General features: G+C 39.1%; 5 protein-coding genes across 6 annotated transcripts; 2 read left to right on the forward strand and 3 right to left on the reverse strand.

Moving 5' to 3' along the window:
* The first annotated feature begins 51 nt into the window (after positions 1–51).
* On the forward strand, positions 52–1,767 carry LOC135800721 (endoplasmic reticulum lectin 1). Its single transcript, XM_065314039.1, has 2 exons — positions 52–1,541; positions 1,603–1,767. The coding sequence occupies exon 1, from the start codon at positions 52–54 to the stop codon at positions 1,429–1,431; it is 1,380 nt and encodes a 459-aa protein (XP_065170111.1). The 3' UTR covers positions 1,432–1,541; positions 1,603–1,767.
* On the reverse strand, positions 1,278–5,343 carry LOC135800717 (sperm-specific sodium:proton exchanger-like). Its single transcript, XM_065314035.1, has 4 exons — positions 3,715–5,343; positions 1,765–3,661; positions 1,608–1,701; positions 1,278–1,549 (listed from the first exon to the last, which is right to left on the reverse strand). Exons 1-4 carry the CDS (start codon positions 5,295–5,297, stop codon positions 1,476–1,478), a joined length of 3,648 nt encoding a protein of 1,215 aa, XP_065170107.1. The 5' UTR covers positions 5,298–5,343; the 3' UTR covers positions 1,278–1,475.
* A 61-nt stretch (positions 5,344–5,404) lies between these two features.
* Positions 5,405–8,944, forward strand: Ube3a (ubiquitin protein ligase E3A). 2 transcript variants are annotated; one of them, XM_065314037.1, is made up of 7 exons: positions 5,405–5,927; positions 5,989–6,211; positions 6,273–7,018; positions 7,071–7,170; positions 7,233–7,912; positions 7,978–8,301; positions 8,361–8,944. In XM_065314037.1, the coding sequence occupies exons 1-7, from the start codon at positions 5,757–5,759 to the stop codon at positions 8,697–8,699; spliced, it is 2,583 nt and encodes an 860-aa protein (XP_065170109.1). In that variant the 5' UTR covers positions 5,405–5,756; the 3' UTR covers positions 8,700–8,944. The 2 variants fall into 2 exon arrangements, with proteins under 2 accessions (XP_065170109.1, XP_065170108.1); XM_065314036.1 differs by having other exon boundaries at positions 5,406–5,927; positions 6,267–7,018.
* Positions 8,857–11,876, reverse strand: LOC135800719 (ATP-dependent RNA helicase DDX54). The gene is made up of 8 exons (XM_065314038.1): positions 11,547–11,876; positions 11,309–11,476; positions 10,888–11,243; positions 10,446–10,825; positions 9,963–10,384; positions 9,592–9,908; positions 9,231–9,526; positions 8,857–9,175 (listed from the first exon to the last, which is right to left on the reverse strand). The coding sequence occupies exons 1-8, from the start codon at positions 11,718–11,720 to the stop codon at positions 8,961–8,963; spliced, it is 2,328 nt and encodes a 775-aa protein (XP_065170110.1). The 5' UTR covers positions 11,721–11,876; the 3' UTR covers positions 8,857–8,960.
* On the reverse strand, positions 11,831–13,399 carry LOC135800723 (odorant receptor 49b-like). The gene is made up of 6 exons (XM_065314041.1): positions 13,292–13,399; positions 12,913–13,108; positions 12,758–12,857; positions 12,430–12,534; positions 12,010–12,168; positions 11,831–11,960 (listed from the first exon to the last, which is right to left on the reverse strand). The coding sequence occupies exons 1-6, from the start codon at positions 13,302–13,304 to the stop codon at positions 11,910–11,912; spliced, it is 624 nt and encodes a 207-aa protein (XP_065170113.1). The 5' UTR covers positions 13,305–13,399; the 3' UTR covers positions 11,831–11,909.
* Between the last annotated feature and the right edge of the window lie 897 nt (positions 13,400–14,296).

Below are 14,296 nucleotides of genomic sequence, written 5' to 3' on the forward strand. Positions count from 1 at the left end.
GCAATGACATAAACCCCTCAAATTCTCACCAAAGACACGAAATCATTCGAAATGAAGCACGCGAGCTACGTATTTGCAATATTTGCAACGCTCTCATTTATTTTTATATCGGTAACGTGCCGGGATGGAAGCGTATTCCAAGACTCGGTGATGTATAACATCAATTGGCCAGGTGATAAAATCGACAACCTAGAGCTAGGCGATGAGTACATGACAGTGGTAAGCTCGCATCAAGAGCAGTACAAGTGTTACCTGCCCAATGTGAAGAGAAACTCTCACAGTGATGTAAAATATGAAGGTCCCAGTGTGGTAGATCTGCTGGAGCCACTACTCTTTGCCAAATTACCTTGTTCCTTCAGAATTGAGAGTTATTGGTCCTATGAAGTATGTCATGGCAGGTATGTGAGGCAGTATCACGAAGCTAGAGAGGGTAAAACAGTCAGGGTTCAAGAATTCAATCTTGGTAAATGGGATCCACCACAAATGCTTCATGTTCTGAATGAACTCAAGAAGAAAGAACCCACTGAAAATACACAAATTCCAACCAAGAAGATTGATGGATATAATCTGCCCTATATTGAGGTGACCATGGGCAATGGCACATTGTGTGAGTTGAATGATAATAAACCAAGGCAGACAACCATCTTTTATGTTTGCTATGTGCATGGCAGGAATGAGATATTTTCTTTCAAAGAGTCTTCAATTTGTACTTATGAAGTCATTGTACTCACACCATTACTATGTGCCCATCCTAAGTACAAGTCCTATGAGACTGGTGAGAATAACATCCATTGTATACCAGATGGCGACAGTCCAAAAAAACCACGCAATCTTTTGAAACTTAACTACGACAGCCGCAAGTTACGTGCGGCCGCGTTACAAGAACAAGTTCAGGTGGAATTCACGCCATTTGTACCAAAAGCCAGCGAGAAACTTCCACCGGAGACACCCGTGGATACTTCACCAGTTGAAAGCTTTCTTTCCGGGCGTAACTGTCTCGTAGGCGGTGCTGGTTGGTGGAAGTACGAGTTCTGCTACGGAAAGTCCGTGGAACAATATCATATTGAAAAAGATGGCAGCAAGACCTCGATTAACCTCGGTATATTCAACCTGGAGAAACACCTGGAGTGGATTGAAAGTCATCCACATAAGAGACCCAAACCTGTGGCGCAGCGCACACAACTGTCACATCATTACAGTGGTGGAAGCATTTGTGACAAGACCGGCAATGCCAGACAAACCGAAGTAAAACTAAAATGTCTTGAAAAAGCAAGCAGTCAGAACACAGTGTCGTTGTATTTATTGGAACCACGTTACTGCGAGTATATTTTGGGCGTTGAATCGCCTTTGATTTGTGATATTCTAGCCAGAGCTGATGAGAATGGACTCGTTGAAAGCGCCAATGATGAGGAAGTCACGATTAGAGTCTAGGGGGCATCATCATGTGATTTGGAACAAGTTTTGTTGAACATTATCTAGATTAATTCATCTTGATTTGAATCGTTATACTTGCGCAGAGAACGATTCTTTTTCAAATATGAGTAGGTAACTGTAATATTGTAATAAATTTATAATTTGAATCAATTTGTCCTAAATTTGTAGTATACCTGCATAATCTTCATCTGCTGAGTTGCTTTGACTTTCTTCATCCATTTTAACAATGTCCAAGTGTTGTTTGGTATTATAATGAGCTCCAGAATCCTTTTCATTGTAATTTAAAATAATTATTCGAGTATATTAACTAATATAATACCATTTACTTACCGATGGCGTGGAAAATATTTCTTTACCACTTTTATATGACTTCTTAGATATTACCTCTCCTTCCTCTGCAGTATCCTCCAGCTGCTTTATAAAATCTGCCTCTTGTGCATCCGCATTCGGAATAATGAGCAAACGTGTCTGGATAGTTTCAGACAATGATAACTTTTGAAGAGTTCTTGGTATCAACAACGGCGCAACAAACAATTCCTGCGTGGTGTAATCAGCAACAACACCTTCGATCAGAACAACATTGTCCATCATATCAGTGACATTGAAGACATTGCGACCGCATAAATTTGGAACAAAAGCACGTTCCAGATGTAATTTGATTTGTTGTGTGGTGTAAGACACATGCAATGGGAATTCCATTAAGATGGCGATTGCTAGATGAATAACCGAACTCTTCCACATGCGAGATGCCAAACCATTAATGGGATTGTTGTCTGATAACATTGCGTTCTTAATTACTTCTGCTGATAAAAAGTAAACGGAACTTGATGACACTGCGTGTATACGACAGTCACTGGGTCTGTTTGTGAGCATACACAGCTCACCAAGTGTGTTTCCCACAACAAGATCGTCTTCGAATGCAGTGTCAAAGCGTGTTGTATTCAAATTATCCACAATAGGTATGCACCCAAGAGGACTGGTAACAAAATCTTTAGGTGGTTTATATTTCAATCTTAGGACGCCGGCGACAACGATGTAAATGCCTAAATAGTGGCGGCCATGTTTGACTATAACTTCATCCGGTTCTAATTTGATGAGATGTGCTTTCTGGAGAAGCGAATCTACTACCGATTCATCGTCACTCATCCAAATAACTTCTTTAAAAATTGTTTTCGGTGAAGTTGTCTGAATAAACTTGATTCCGCGTAAGATTTTCTGCTTTATGAAAATTTCATCGTAGATAAAGGTGTATTCAATGTTATCAATGACACCGGTTACTTTGTATTCGTTTAGAGAGTCTTCCAATGCTGTTAGCGTCGTTCGAATTGCCTGTTTTGTTCTAACTGTGATTGCAATCCAAGGACGTTCTTTTTGTACAATCGCCATTTTTTGCATTAAGATAGTTTTTTCTGCGTTAATGCTCTTCCTGTATAGATCTCTGATAATCTTCAACTCGATTAATGTCGGCAAACTATCCAATATCTCATCGGCTGAATTTAGTACTGCTATGGCCAGATCATAATCCCAACAGAGCGAAGTGTCAATTTTACTATCAATACATTTAATGAGATATGGACAAACAAAAATCAATTTACTTGGAAGTTGCACCAAACGAATCACGGCCAAGAGTCTTAGCGGTGGAATGACATAATAGTACCACCAGTCATAAATATTAGACAAAGTCGCCAGTCTTAGATTGAATAACATCATGAGAAGAAGAAAAAAATCCACAATGTTGCGTTTACGCTTAAAATACGGCATGATTCCAGAGATTACTAGCCACACGACCGACAATCCAATCAGTTTAAATATTAAATCACATAGGAACAGCATAGTTATCAACACATGCATGGTGTGAATATTTTCTCTTGATTCTTCACTCTCGACTGCAATGGATACAACCGCATAGATGATAGTGACTACAAGCAGGACAGAGTCGTAGCAGATATGCATAGTCACGTAGAAGCAAAAGGTACCGCAGTTACTTTGCGATTGCTGATAAGGTTTATGAGCGTAGAACTTCGCCAATGCTTTGCGGAGGAACATCAACACTTTGTTCTTGTTTAGAAATCGATTTACGCTTAGCATTTGATTTTCCTTACTTGACTCAAACATTATATCGAGATAATGAATAAGTACCTCGAGGCTGTATTTATTGATGACGCCATTTTCATATTGTTTAACCATCGATATTTTTTTCGCTTTCAATATGTTGAAATCAGTCTCCCTTTGGGAAAAAAGTGAACATATATCTAATTATGCTTTAAATAAAATACTTACTTAAGTAAAATAACTAAATCCTCTTCAGTTGTATCTACAGCAAAGTCAACAACACAAGCGGGACATTTTTTACCATCAATCCAAATACTCTCATCGCGTGCTTTTTTTATTTCTTCGTATTGTGTCCGCTTTAATTTTTGATATGGATCCGGCAAAAACGTGTCTTCTTTCACCCGGTGCCAATTGCCCAACGCAAAAAATCGATTTTGCTTCAATATTTTCATCAACTCTGTGCGCTTCTCCATAATGAACCCCATGCAATTATTCATATTGTGTTTTCTCATGGAACTCATCTCCATGAACCCCAAAGAACGGACAATCACTCTTACTAAACCAGTGTTTACAAAGATACTCAAGAAACAGTACATCAGCAGTTCCATCATGCATCTCTTCGTATAGTCTTCTTTCATTCCGTTCGTGGCGCGAAGTAACTTCAACAAAAGATTTATGTTGATGCAGCCTTTAATGTCGCACCATCCCAAAACCAGCAAACATTTGATGTTCAATTCGTATGTCATCAGATTCAGCAAAGGACTCAAAACCAAAAACCTAAGCAGTCTTAAAAGTAATCCAGCGAAATAAATCAAAATAGTGCCGTATATGTCTTGGATTTGTAAATTATTGATGATATAGATTGTTAAAGTGACTGTGCAAACCATTAGCATTCCAACCTCCGCCGTATAATTCAAATAACCCCAGAAATATTTCAAACTTGCGATAACATCATCTGTGAACCGATGGCTTGACAACATAATAAAACAATTCAAGATTATAATGGCTATTGGTCCCGAACAACCTAATAACTTTTCACACAGAAAATATACAAAATAATTCATTCCCAATGTGGTGACAACTACATTCGCTGGATCATTGTACAACCATTTAAGAAGTGTCACCACAAATCTGCCGATAATGACTCCTACTGAACATCCGCCTCCGACTTGTCGCAGTGAAATGAATAGTACCTGTTTCCAGGAAATGACATATTTTCCTTGAATGCCAAGTAAAATATCGAACAGTCCACATACTGGCATCAGCAGCATGACTGATTCAGCCTCGAGCATTGTCCCAAGAATGCGGTGTTTGGTCATGTCCCGAAGGTGTAGGATTGCGGGCAGGGGATGAATTGGTATTGTTACCAAAGCCACGAGAATGCCATGGGTTAAGTTCCATTCTTTGTGCAGGATGTACGACAAAATGGAGCCGAGAGCCACCGAGCTGATTAGGGTTCCCAGAATAACTGAGGTAAGAACTTGCGGCAGGGACCGCAAGTAGGTGTAATGGTGGACACGAATCACCGTCGACGCAATAAATATGGGAATGTAAATGTGGAAGCACATGTCCGGGTTTAAATTCATTATGTCTTTCCACGAGTTCATGCCATCGATGGTAGTAAATATGGCGCCGATGAAGATGCCGATTACCAGCAGGAAAGCATTCTGTGAGACGTGAAGATTAAGTTGTCTTACCACGATGCGAACAGGAATGCTTAGCAACATGCAGCCTATGATCACAGGTATGATGAAAGATAATTCTTCTTCAGGATGATTCGTTGATTCAAACGATTTCTTAGACTCGGTCATTTTGAAAAATTTGTCAAATTGACATTGCGTATTTTATTATTCACGAGCGTGTATAATAGACAACTTGATGTCGAATGAAGGCGAAAAAGTACGAGGTTTTTAAACGCATGCGCAGCTCAGTTGTAGACAGCAGGCAATCGGAGAGAAGCTGCTGTGAAAGCTGCTGTAAATTTCTGTGGGTGATTTGCAGATTTACACATCTATGGATTCATAATACTCATGACACGGAGCATTGTTAGGTTTACGTGCTCGTAGACGGGTTTTAATGTAAAAAGCTTGTTATTTTGGGAAGTTATAAACGCGTCGCTTGTGCGTAGCTCGATCGTGATCCAAAATTAGCCCACGGAGGTTATGTGTGGTTTTAATGTCAAATTTGAATGTCATCCTTGCACGGTGAGATTGGCTTCGTGCAGCAGGATGATGATCTGCGGGCGGCAGTTTTGATGTGCCAGGGCTGCGATGGATCTCTGCGACCGTAGCGGTGATCCGGCGGCCTCATCGAGTGACGCGCGTGAGGACGAGATGAAACGCGCCACTGCGAAGTCGCTCATTGAGCGTTATTTCTATCAGCTGACGGACGGCTGCGGCAATCCGACCTGCGACAACAAACATTGCGCCTCCAGCGGTCAAGTGAGTGATGCCTTTGTGTCCTTAAATTGGTCCTGTTTATTCTATACGATTTTGTTTCAAGGTAACTACCCTTTCGCCAAATGAAGCGGCCGCTAAGGCGATTCAGTTATTCTCGGAAGAGGCACGCCTCTGCGACCCTCACCGTAACAAAATGCCGCGAACCAACTTTCTGTCCGCTGGCGATAACTCCGTGATCAGTTCTATACCATGTAATGATATGGCAGCTCCTATCAGCTTGAATGATTCAGCCAGAAGTAGTCAGACCAAACAGGACATCACCATGGGTATAAAATTTTTTGTTTATTTATTTACTATTAGTGATCTGTACAACTTTTACAGCTGAAGCAATTCCCTACCTTACTGAAGACTCCCTATATGAGATAATATCTGAGTGTGAATCAAGTGAAAACTATTCAAAACTAATAAGGACATTGGGAGAGGTGTTTAGTAGTATTGAATCCTTGGTGCGCAGTTTTCGACAGAGGGTTCTAAGCTCACCAATTGACGCGATACTAGACAAAACGGCCGGCGACCTAACAACACTTAAAAAGGAGGACGTGCGTTCACTGGAGGGCGAAAAAGACAAAGACGAAGATAGTTGTGTAAGCGCGATGTCTCCAGACTCGGCGGAGAATCAGCGCTTGCCTTTGGATTATGCCGGACTGCGTAGGTCCTACTCTGCGCTACTCGAACGTCTGCCGAGTAATATCACTGAGAGCGCAATGGTAAATGCGCTTGTCACACTCGCCGGATACTTGCAAATGGAACTGCAGAATCGCAACACAAAACTGTACTCAAATGACGACATTGTGCATGTGCTCACGATTATCTACGAAATTCCCGTGCTGGGTAACGGGGATTTCTTGGAGACGGCATTTCCGGCGCTATGCAGGGCTACAAAGTGGATAAATGTTGAAGTGCAAGCAAAACTTGCACAAATGTGGTCCAGCAGCAGGAATTCATCGTGTTTAAGTCTACTTTTGGAAAATTTGCAACAATTGGTCACGTTACGTGTTATTTTGACGCAATTTCATCCGGACTTTTGTGTTCAGGAGGAAAATGTTGTTACTGCTGCAACGAAACTTATGAAAGTAAGTGTTTGATGAATTATATGAGCTAGGATCAATTTATCTTTTGTTCTAGGTTGTGTACTATGCGAATATTCTAGCTGGTGTTTTAGAATCACCAATCCTACGCCAAAAACCGGACAAAAATTTATGGACTGACCCGGAAGATGAATTAGGTACGCATTATTTACATGATAATAAAAATTGTATTAACACTAACAAAATTTAAAATTATTAGCATTAGAGTTAGGCGTGCATCCATTGGACTGTCGCAAACCACTGATACCACTCACAGAGTTCTACAACGAGCCGCTCAGCGACGCCGTCGAAGTAGACAAAGACTTCTCCAACTACAAATCGCCCTCACCTAACAAGTTCAGTTTCCTTCTATATCCGTTCATATTAACGCCGGCCACAAAAGCACTCGGGCTTTACTACGACAACAGAATACGAATGTTTTCCGAGCGACGTTTCAGTTTCCTACAGAGTGTCTCTGGCAATCCTAGTAATCCATATCTAAAACTATGCGTCCGCCGGGATCATATCGTCGATGACGCGTTGGTGGAGCTAGAGATGGTCTCGATGGTAAATCCAATTGATTTAAAAAAGCAACTCGTTGTCGAGTTTCAAGGCGAGCAGGGTATCGACGAGGGTGGCGTCTCCAAGGAGTTCTTTCAGCTAGTCATCGAAGAAATTTTTAATCCTGATTACGGTATGTTTGTAACACAGCCGGAATCGCAAACCATGTGGTTCAATCCGATGAGCTTTGAAACCGAAGCACAGTTTACACTCATCGGCATCGTGCTCGGCCTGGCGATTTACAATAATGTTATTTTGGCTGTCAACTTTCCGTTGGTGCTGTATCGAAAGTTGATGGGAATCCTGGGCTCGTTTGAAGATTTACAAGACTGGAATCCAGTAAGTATAAAACCATGTTTCTAAGATATACAGATGTACATTCTTATTTTAATTTTTTTAACTAGACGTTATACAATAGTCTTAAACAATTGTTGGAATACCCCGATCCTGATTTGGAAGAGGTGTTCATGCAAACGTTTCGCGTCAGTTATCAAGACGTCTTCGGTAACTTGATGCACCATGATCTGGTAGAGTGTGGCGATTCAGTCAGCGTCACGCCGGAGAACAAATACGAGTTTGTTAAACTGTACGCGGACTACTTGCTGAACAAATCGGTTGACAAACAGTTTACAGCGTTCTACAAGGGCTTCCAAATGGTTACAGGCGAATCGCCGTTGGAGCAATTCTTCCGGCCTGAAGAAGTCGAGCTATTAATTTGTGGCAGCAAAGTAAGTAAAACGTAGTAATTTTTAAATCTCTTATTCTATTCAATTGTGTTTATGTCTAGAACTTCAACTTTGACGAATTGGAAGACGCAACCGAGTATGACGGCGGTTACACGCGTTTCACGATGATTGTCCGTAACTTTTGGCAGATTGTGCACGCATTTTCGAATGAAGACAAACGTAAACTACTGCAGTTTGCCACTGGCAGTGATCGCGTACCGATTGGCGGGCTCAGTAAGCTGAAACTGGTGATCGCGCGAAATGGCCCAGATTCGGATCGCCTACCAACGGCGCATACCTGCTTCAACGTACTACTCCTGCCGGAATACCTCACCAAACAGAAACTGAAAGACCGCCTGCTCAAAGCGATCAACTACTCGAAGGGCTTCGGAATGCTGTAGACTCCCTGGCCGGAAACAAGTAAGCTAAGCAAACCACAATGGAGAACAATGATTGCATCTTAAATAATTTTACTGAAAACAGAGAATTTATCAGCTGCAAATAAAACAAATTGGAATTCATCTATTTGCGAGGTGAGCAAATAAAGAACAAATCAAAACGATTTTGTGCGTCTACTTGCGCTTGTGTATAATATGTTTAGATAATTTAATAAAGATGTGTATGTAATTCATACGTTTCTAACATGGTGCGTGTACACGAGTTTACTTTCGCCTCTGCGCTGATCTGCCACCGCCGCCGCCACCGGATTTCTTACCCTTTTTACCTCTCTTGCCGTTTTGGCGAGACTTTTTCTTTTCTGCCAACTGACGCGCTTTGAGAATTTGATCAGTCGATTTCAGATCAGAGCGTTTATTCTTCATCATTTGTTTTTCATTGTGTCGAGCCCAATGTGTATTTGGCCTGCCTTTTAAGAAATCTAAAATAGTTCTTTAACCATAGTAATTAAATTAAATTTATTATTAAATATCTACCTTTAGGTTTCCTCACAGCCTGTTCAGTATTATCACCGTCATCATCTGAAGCTGCTTCACCTTGTTTAGTTTTATCCTTCCATTGTGAATACCTGTTGCTCTTATATGTAGCAGGAATCCACACGCCGGACTCTGTCTTGATTTTGCCTACCTTCGACTTGGACTGGTCCACAACAAACTTTTTCTTCTTTCTATCCCAGACTTTTGTTTGATTCGAGCGGCGCATTGCATCTTTTGTATCGGCGGTCAAGTCTAATTGGGCTTTTGATGCTTCTTGTTGGAAATTCACCGATAATCTACTCAAACCGTTAATAATTTAATAAAAACACTTATTTATCTTACACTCATTTTAATAACATACCCTTCTTCTGTATGTCGATCAGCAGGCTGATATGGAATATAATTATCATCCTTCTGCACTTCTTTTCTAGGTTTCTTAGCTTTCTGTTTATATAAATCATCGATTTTTCGTTTCTTAGGCACTACTATAGTCGCAAATGTATCTTCAATCTCTTCAGCATTACTTCCCTGCAGTGTAGACTCTGGTTTAATCTGTTGAGTTTTCTTTAGGTCACGTTTCTGATGATGAATTTCGATCTTTTCTTTATGAAACGCACGTTTTTTCTTCATCACTTGATAATCTTGCGATGTATTTTTACCACAAATTTCAAATATCGTCTAAAATATAGTTTAAAATAATATTTTAAATTTAAATTTATTTAAATCACTTACACCTTGTGGTCTGTATACTTTCATTCTATCAATAATATTTTCTCGATCGTTTTCTTCGTCATTACCATCTGATTGCCGAAAGATTGAATGCACTCCAACCGAATTAAGCGGTAATTCTTTAATACGTTTATTACTATCAGAAGACGCAGCAGGTCTCGAGCGTAAATATTGCTGATACGCATTTTCTGTAACTTTTTTCATGCTTGCAATGTCCATTCGCGTTTCGTGCAAAGTCAACAGCGCACTATGCTGTTCTTCAATCAAACTCTGTGGCATACGCCCGACTGACCCTTCTTTATTCGTGGGTAAAGTTAGTGATAATTCCTTATCCAAAAACAAGTGCAAATCTAGTAGGTAAGCATGTTCATCAGGTGAAACGAGTGAATAAGCTGTACCAGAACGACCAGCACGAGCACATCGACCTAAAATTCAACAAAAATTATAAAAGTTATATTTATTTTTAGTTCACTTCAAGTTATTTACCAACTCTATGAAGAAATAGTTTCGATTTGGCTGGAAAATTGAAGTTTATAACATTATCCAGCTGTGGGATGTCAATTCCTCTGGCTGCGACGTCTGTTACGACTAAAACTTGGCACTTCCCTTGACTAAACTTCGCTGCGTTAATTTTTCTAGCCGATGGATCCAAATTTGAGTAAATATATGTGTTACTAATGCCAAAATGATCAAGAATCATGTGCACATATTCAACATGATGTTTTGTAGCAGCAAAAACTAAAGTTTGTTGTTGTTCTTCAATATGTGACTTTAGTAATACTATAAGTGCGGCTAATTTTTCCTCTGGCCGACAAGTGATAAACCAAAGTTGTAAACCAGTAGGTAATTTACTCTCAACGTCCAATCTATCAATAAATAATTGTTATTTTTTAATTTATTAATAAAAACAATACAAAAGTGAAATTACCTGATTAAGACTGGATCATTAAGACCAGCTTTGGCGAATTCAACTAAAACTTTAGGCAAAGTTGCAGAAAACAGCACAGTTTGGCGTGAATCAGGCAAACGGTTAACAATTTCGTTCAACTGCTCACCGAAACCCATCTCAAATAAACGATCGGCTTCATCAAAAACAATATACTCGATGTTTTTAAGTTTGAGGTCCATTTCAACGCAAACGTGAAGGAAACGACCCGGAGTTGCAACGAGAATATCAGGATTGCCATGAATAGCAGAAAATTGATCCTCCATGGAATCACCGCCGAGAATAACGGATGCTTTTAAGTCGGAAAAACGACCGAGTTCTTTTATGAAACGCAATGTCTATCAAAAATAATTTACAATGATTAATAACATCTGTTTATACTAGTTTATAATATATAATTTACCTGTAATGCTAATTCTCTTGTAGGTGATAAAATCAAAGCTCTTGCGCCGGTTTTTGCCGAACGTATTTTAAGTCGTTCAAACATGGGAATCAAGAAACAAGCAGTTTTACCACTTCCTGTTCGAGCCATAGCAACAACATCTCTACCTTCTAGTACTAAAGGTATAGCCTTTTAACATATTAATAGTTTAAAATTATTTAATTAGTTGAGAAACATTTTATTTATAAAAAAAACTTACTTTTCTTTGAATTGGTGTGGGTATTTTGTATCCTCTTTTAGTGATACCTTTCAAAAGATTGAAACTTAATCCCATTGACTGGAAACCACCACTTTTCTTAGTGCTTTTCTTCTTGACTTCTTCATTTTCATCCGGGGATAAATTAGGATCATCAAATCCTTGTAATTCAACCATTTTTGTGTCGTTTCAACTTGCACACTTTTGAAAACATAAGCACATGAACTGCTTCATAAAAAGTGTGGTTATACTACACGTGCATGGTGTAAGATAGAAGTGTAGAATGTGTTGCCTAGGTCATAAGTGCGTAATATTTTCAATAAGTCTTTGCTGAGACTTAAATTGAAATGCATGAAATAATAATGATTATTGTGCAGTATTTAACACAGCAAACAGTGAATACGATCCTCGCCCAATCTATAAATCACAGCGTTATTAACTGATTAGGTTGGAATTACCGTATTACCGTAACAAATGTTGCTAATGTCATAGCCGTAAATTTTCCAGCAGTTAAATGAATTGGTTTCGTCATACGCATCATTGTAAAAATGATATTTCTTCGATATCTGGTACTCGTTGTGATTAACCAATCACTACTATATATTGCATTTGGAATTTCCGCTGCCTATAAAAATTTGATATGCATTTTAAGAGTTTTCAGTCGCCATTTTGTCTTTCCCAGAAACAGGCCATTGAAACGAGCAATAAAATGATGAAATTCAATTATCGCACATTGATTTTAATTACCCATTGAAGCAACAAGTTTATTTCTACTCAGTAGTTGATAATTAAGAGGTAATTAAAACTTTTGCGGTTTCATCAACGTGCAAAACTGCATTTTTTTTATACCTAACCTAGTCTAACCTATTCTAATAAATATACATACGCGCGTGGTGAGTTTGTTTCCGGCGTAACAATACAGCGCGAGCTGATTCTCGATTGCAAGCATGTAGGTGATTTCGTTGCCGGGAATGTTGCTACCGATGGGAATCTGCGAACGTGTGCTAATTAGCAATTTGTTTAAAATTACTATCTTGTAGCTGCCATGTTTGGCTAGAAATGGCATTCAAATTAGTTTGTGTTTAATTCGCCAATAAGTTTCTAAAGTTGTTTAAATTATTTAAAGTGGCAATAAAATGTGCTATTTTGCACGAAACTGACAAATTGATGGGAATTGGTGAAATTTATTAGAAGAAATTAGTTGGTTTACATACCGTTGAAATAATGAAGAGGCAAGTGCAAAATACCACAAGAGAGACTAATGTTTGAAGTAGAATTAGGAGATTGAAGATGGATTCTAATTTTTCACAAATTCTATAAAAACAAAATATGAAAACGGAAATTTACAGAAACCTGTTAACCGAATTACTCAAGAATAAGCTGCAGGTGTCGAATGCAGGATCTCAGCTCATCGTACATTCTCTCCTGCAATTCACCAGGAATAATTTCTCGCACACCGCCCGTCTGGGCGATCGCTTTCTCCTTGATTGTCGCGAACGCGCCTTGCAGCAGTTTGAAGTGCGTGCTGGTGAAGCACACCAGACTGTAGAAGAGCATATCGAAACCTTGAAACAGAAAATTGCACCAAAACCACACACACTCACACCACCAATCCAACCCAAAAAAAAAAAAACTGTTGTAGGTCATGAAGTTATCGCTTTCGAAAATGTAAGTTATTACTTACACTATCGGCTTAAGTTGATATATTAAGTAAAATGTTAAGTCAAAGAAATAAAAGAGAAACATACCCACCGTAATCATACCGCAACTCAAAAGTGCCAAGCATTGATAAACGACAGCGGCACTATAATTGAACACAGACGATCTGTATTCGAACGGCACGTAACTGTGATATGGCAGTTTTAACTCGGACAGGTTCTGCGCACGCGCGCTAGCGCTAAAAAAGCTCGCCAATGTCAGCAGGCACGCCGAAGTCGGCACGAGAAACGACAGCGTGAAAAAGGTAAATGTCAACCGGTTCTTAATACGCCGATCTGATTTAATAATCAGTTCTGGGTCAAAATCATCGATTTTCGTGAATTGCTTTGATGCCAATTGTAAAATCTCCATTGTAGTTATCAACTCTTTGTAATTACAAAACCAAACAAGTACTTTGAAGAATGTTAATATGAATGACATCGACATGTTGAGATTCTTCACCAGATCGTTAATATTCGCAGATGATTCTTTTAATGATGCTAATTCAGCAATAGTGAAGAATATTATCGAATAAAACACGCAGACGATGTTAAAAATCCAAATTAATATGATTTTTAACGTCGATGTTGTCTGCGGCGGGTAGATACCAGAGCCTTTCATTATTTTTATGTTTAGGTCAAAGAAATTGTCGTTTTGCATCTTGACAAAAATCTTGTTGAATTCGCACACCGCACGCTCAACAATGTGAAAGCAAGTGCAGTAATAAGCAAAATTCGAAAATTAACTATTTAACTGGATAGAGAAGATAGTTGGATGCGAAGGTAAAAGTAAATAATTATTGTGTTAGCGCATAATTGGTGGTTTATGTGACATGCGTATAATCAGTGTTTGTGATTTGTGAATTTTCTGCCGAATAAATAAATGAATACATATTGTGTGACTGATTAGTATGTTATGCTTGTGATAGTGTTGTGGGATAACGCGCAGGTACACGTTTCTTTGGATATGGTAATTTCATAATTTGCACTGACTGCAAAGAAATTATATGATATATTTACATTTATACTGATTATTGGGCAGCGACTGGTGAATAA

Source organism: Atheta coriaria, unplaced genomic scaffold (assembly GCF_025399875.1).
Source record: "Atheta coriaria isolate IRGN ID8LTWV9N9 unplaced genomic scaffold, Caltech_Dcor_3.1 hic_scaffold_10_pilon, whole genome shotgun sequence".
Lineage (NCBI taxonomy): Eukaryota > Metazoa > Arthropoda > Insecta > Coleoptera > Staphylinidae > Dalotia > Dalotia coriaria.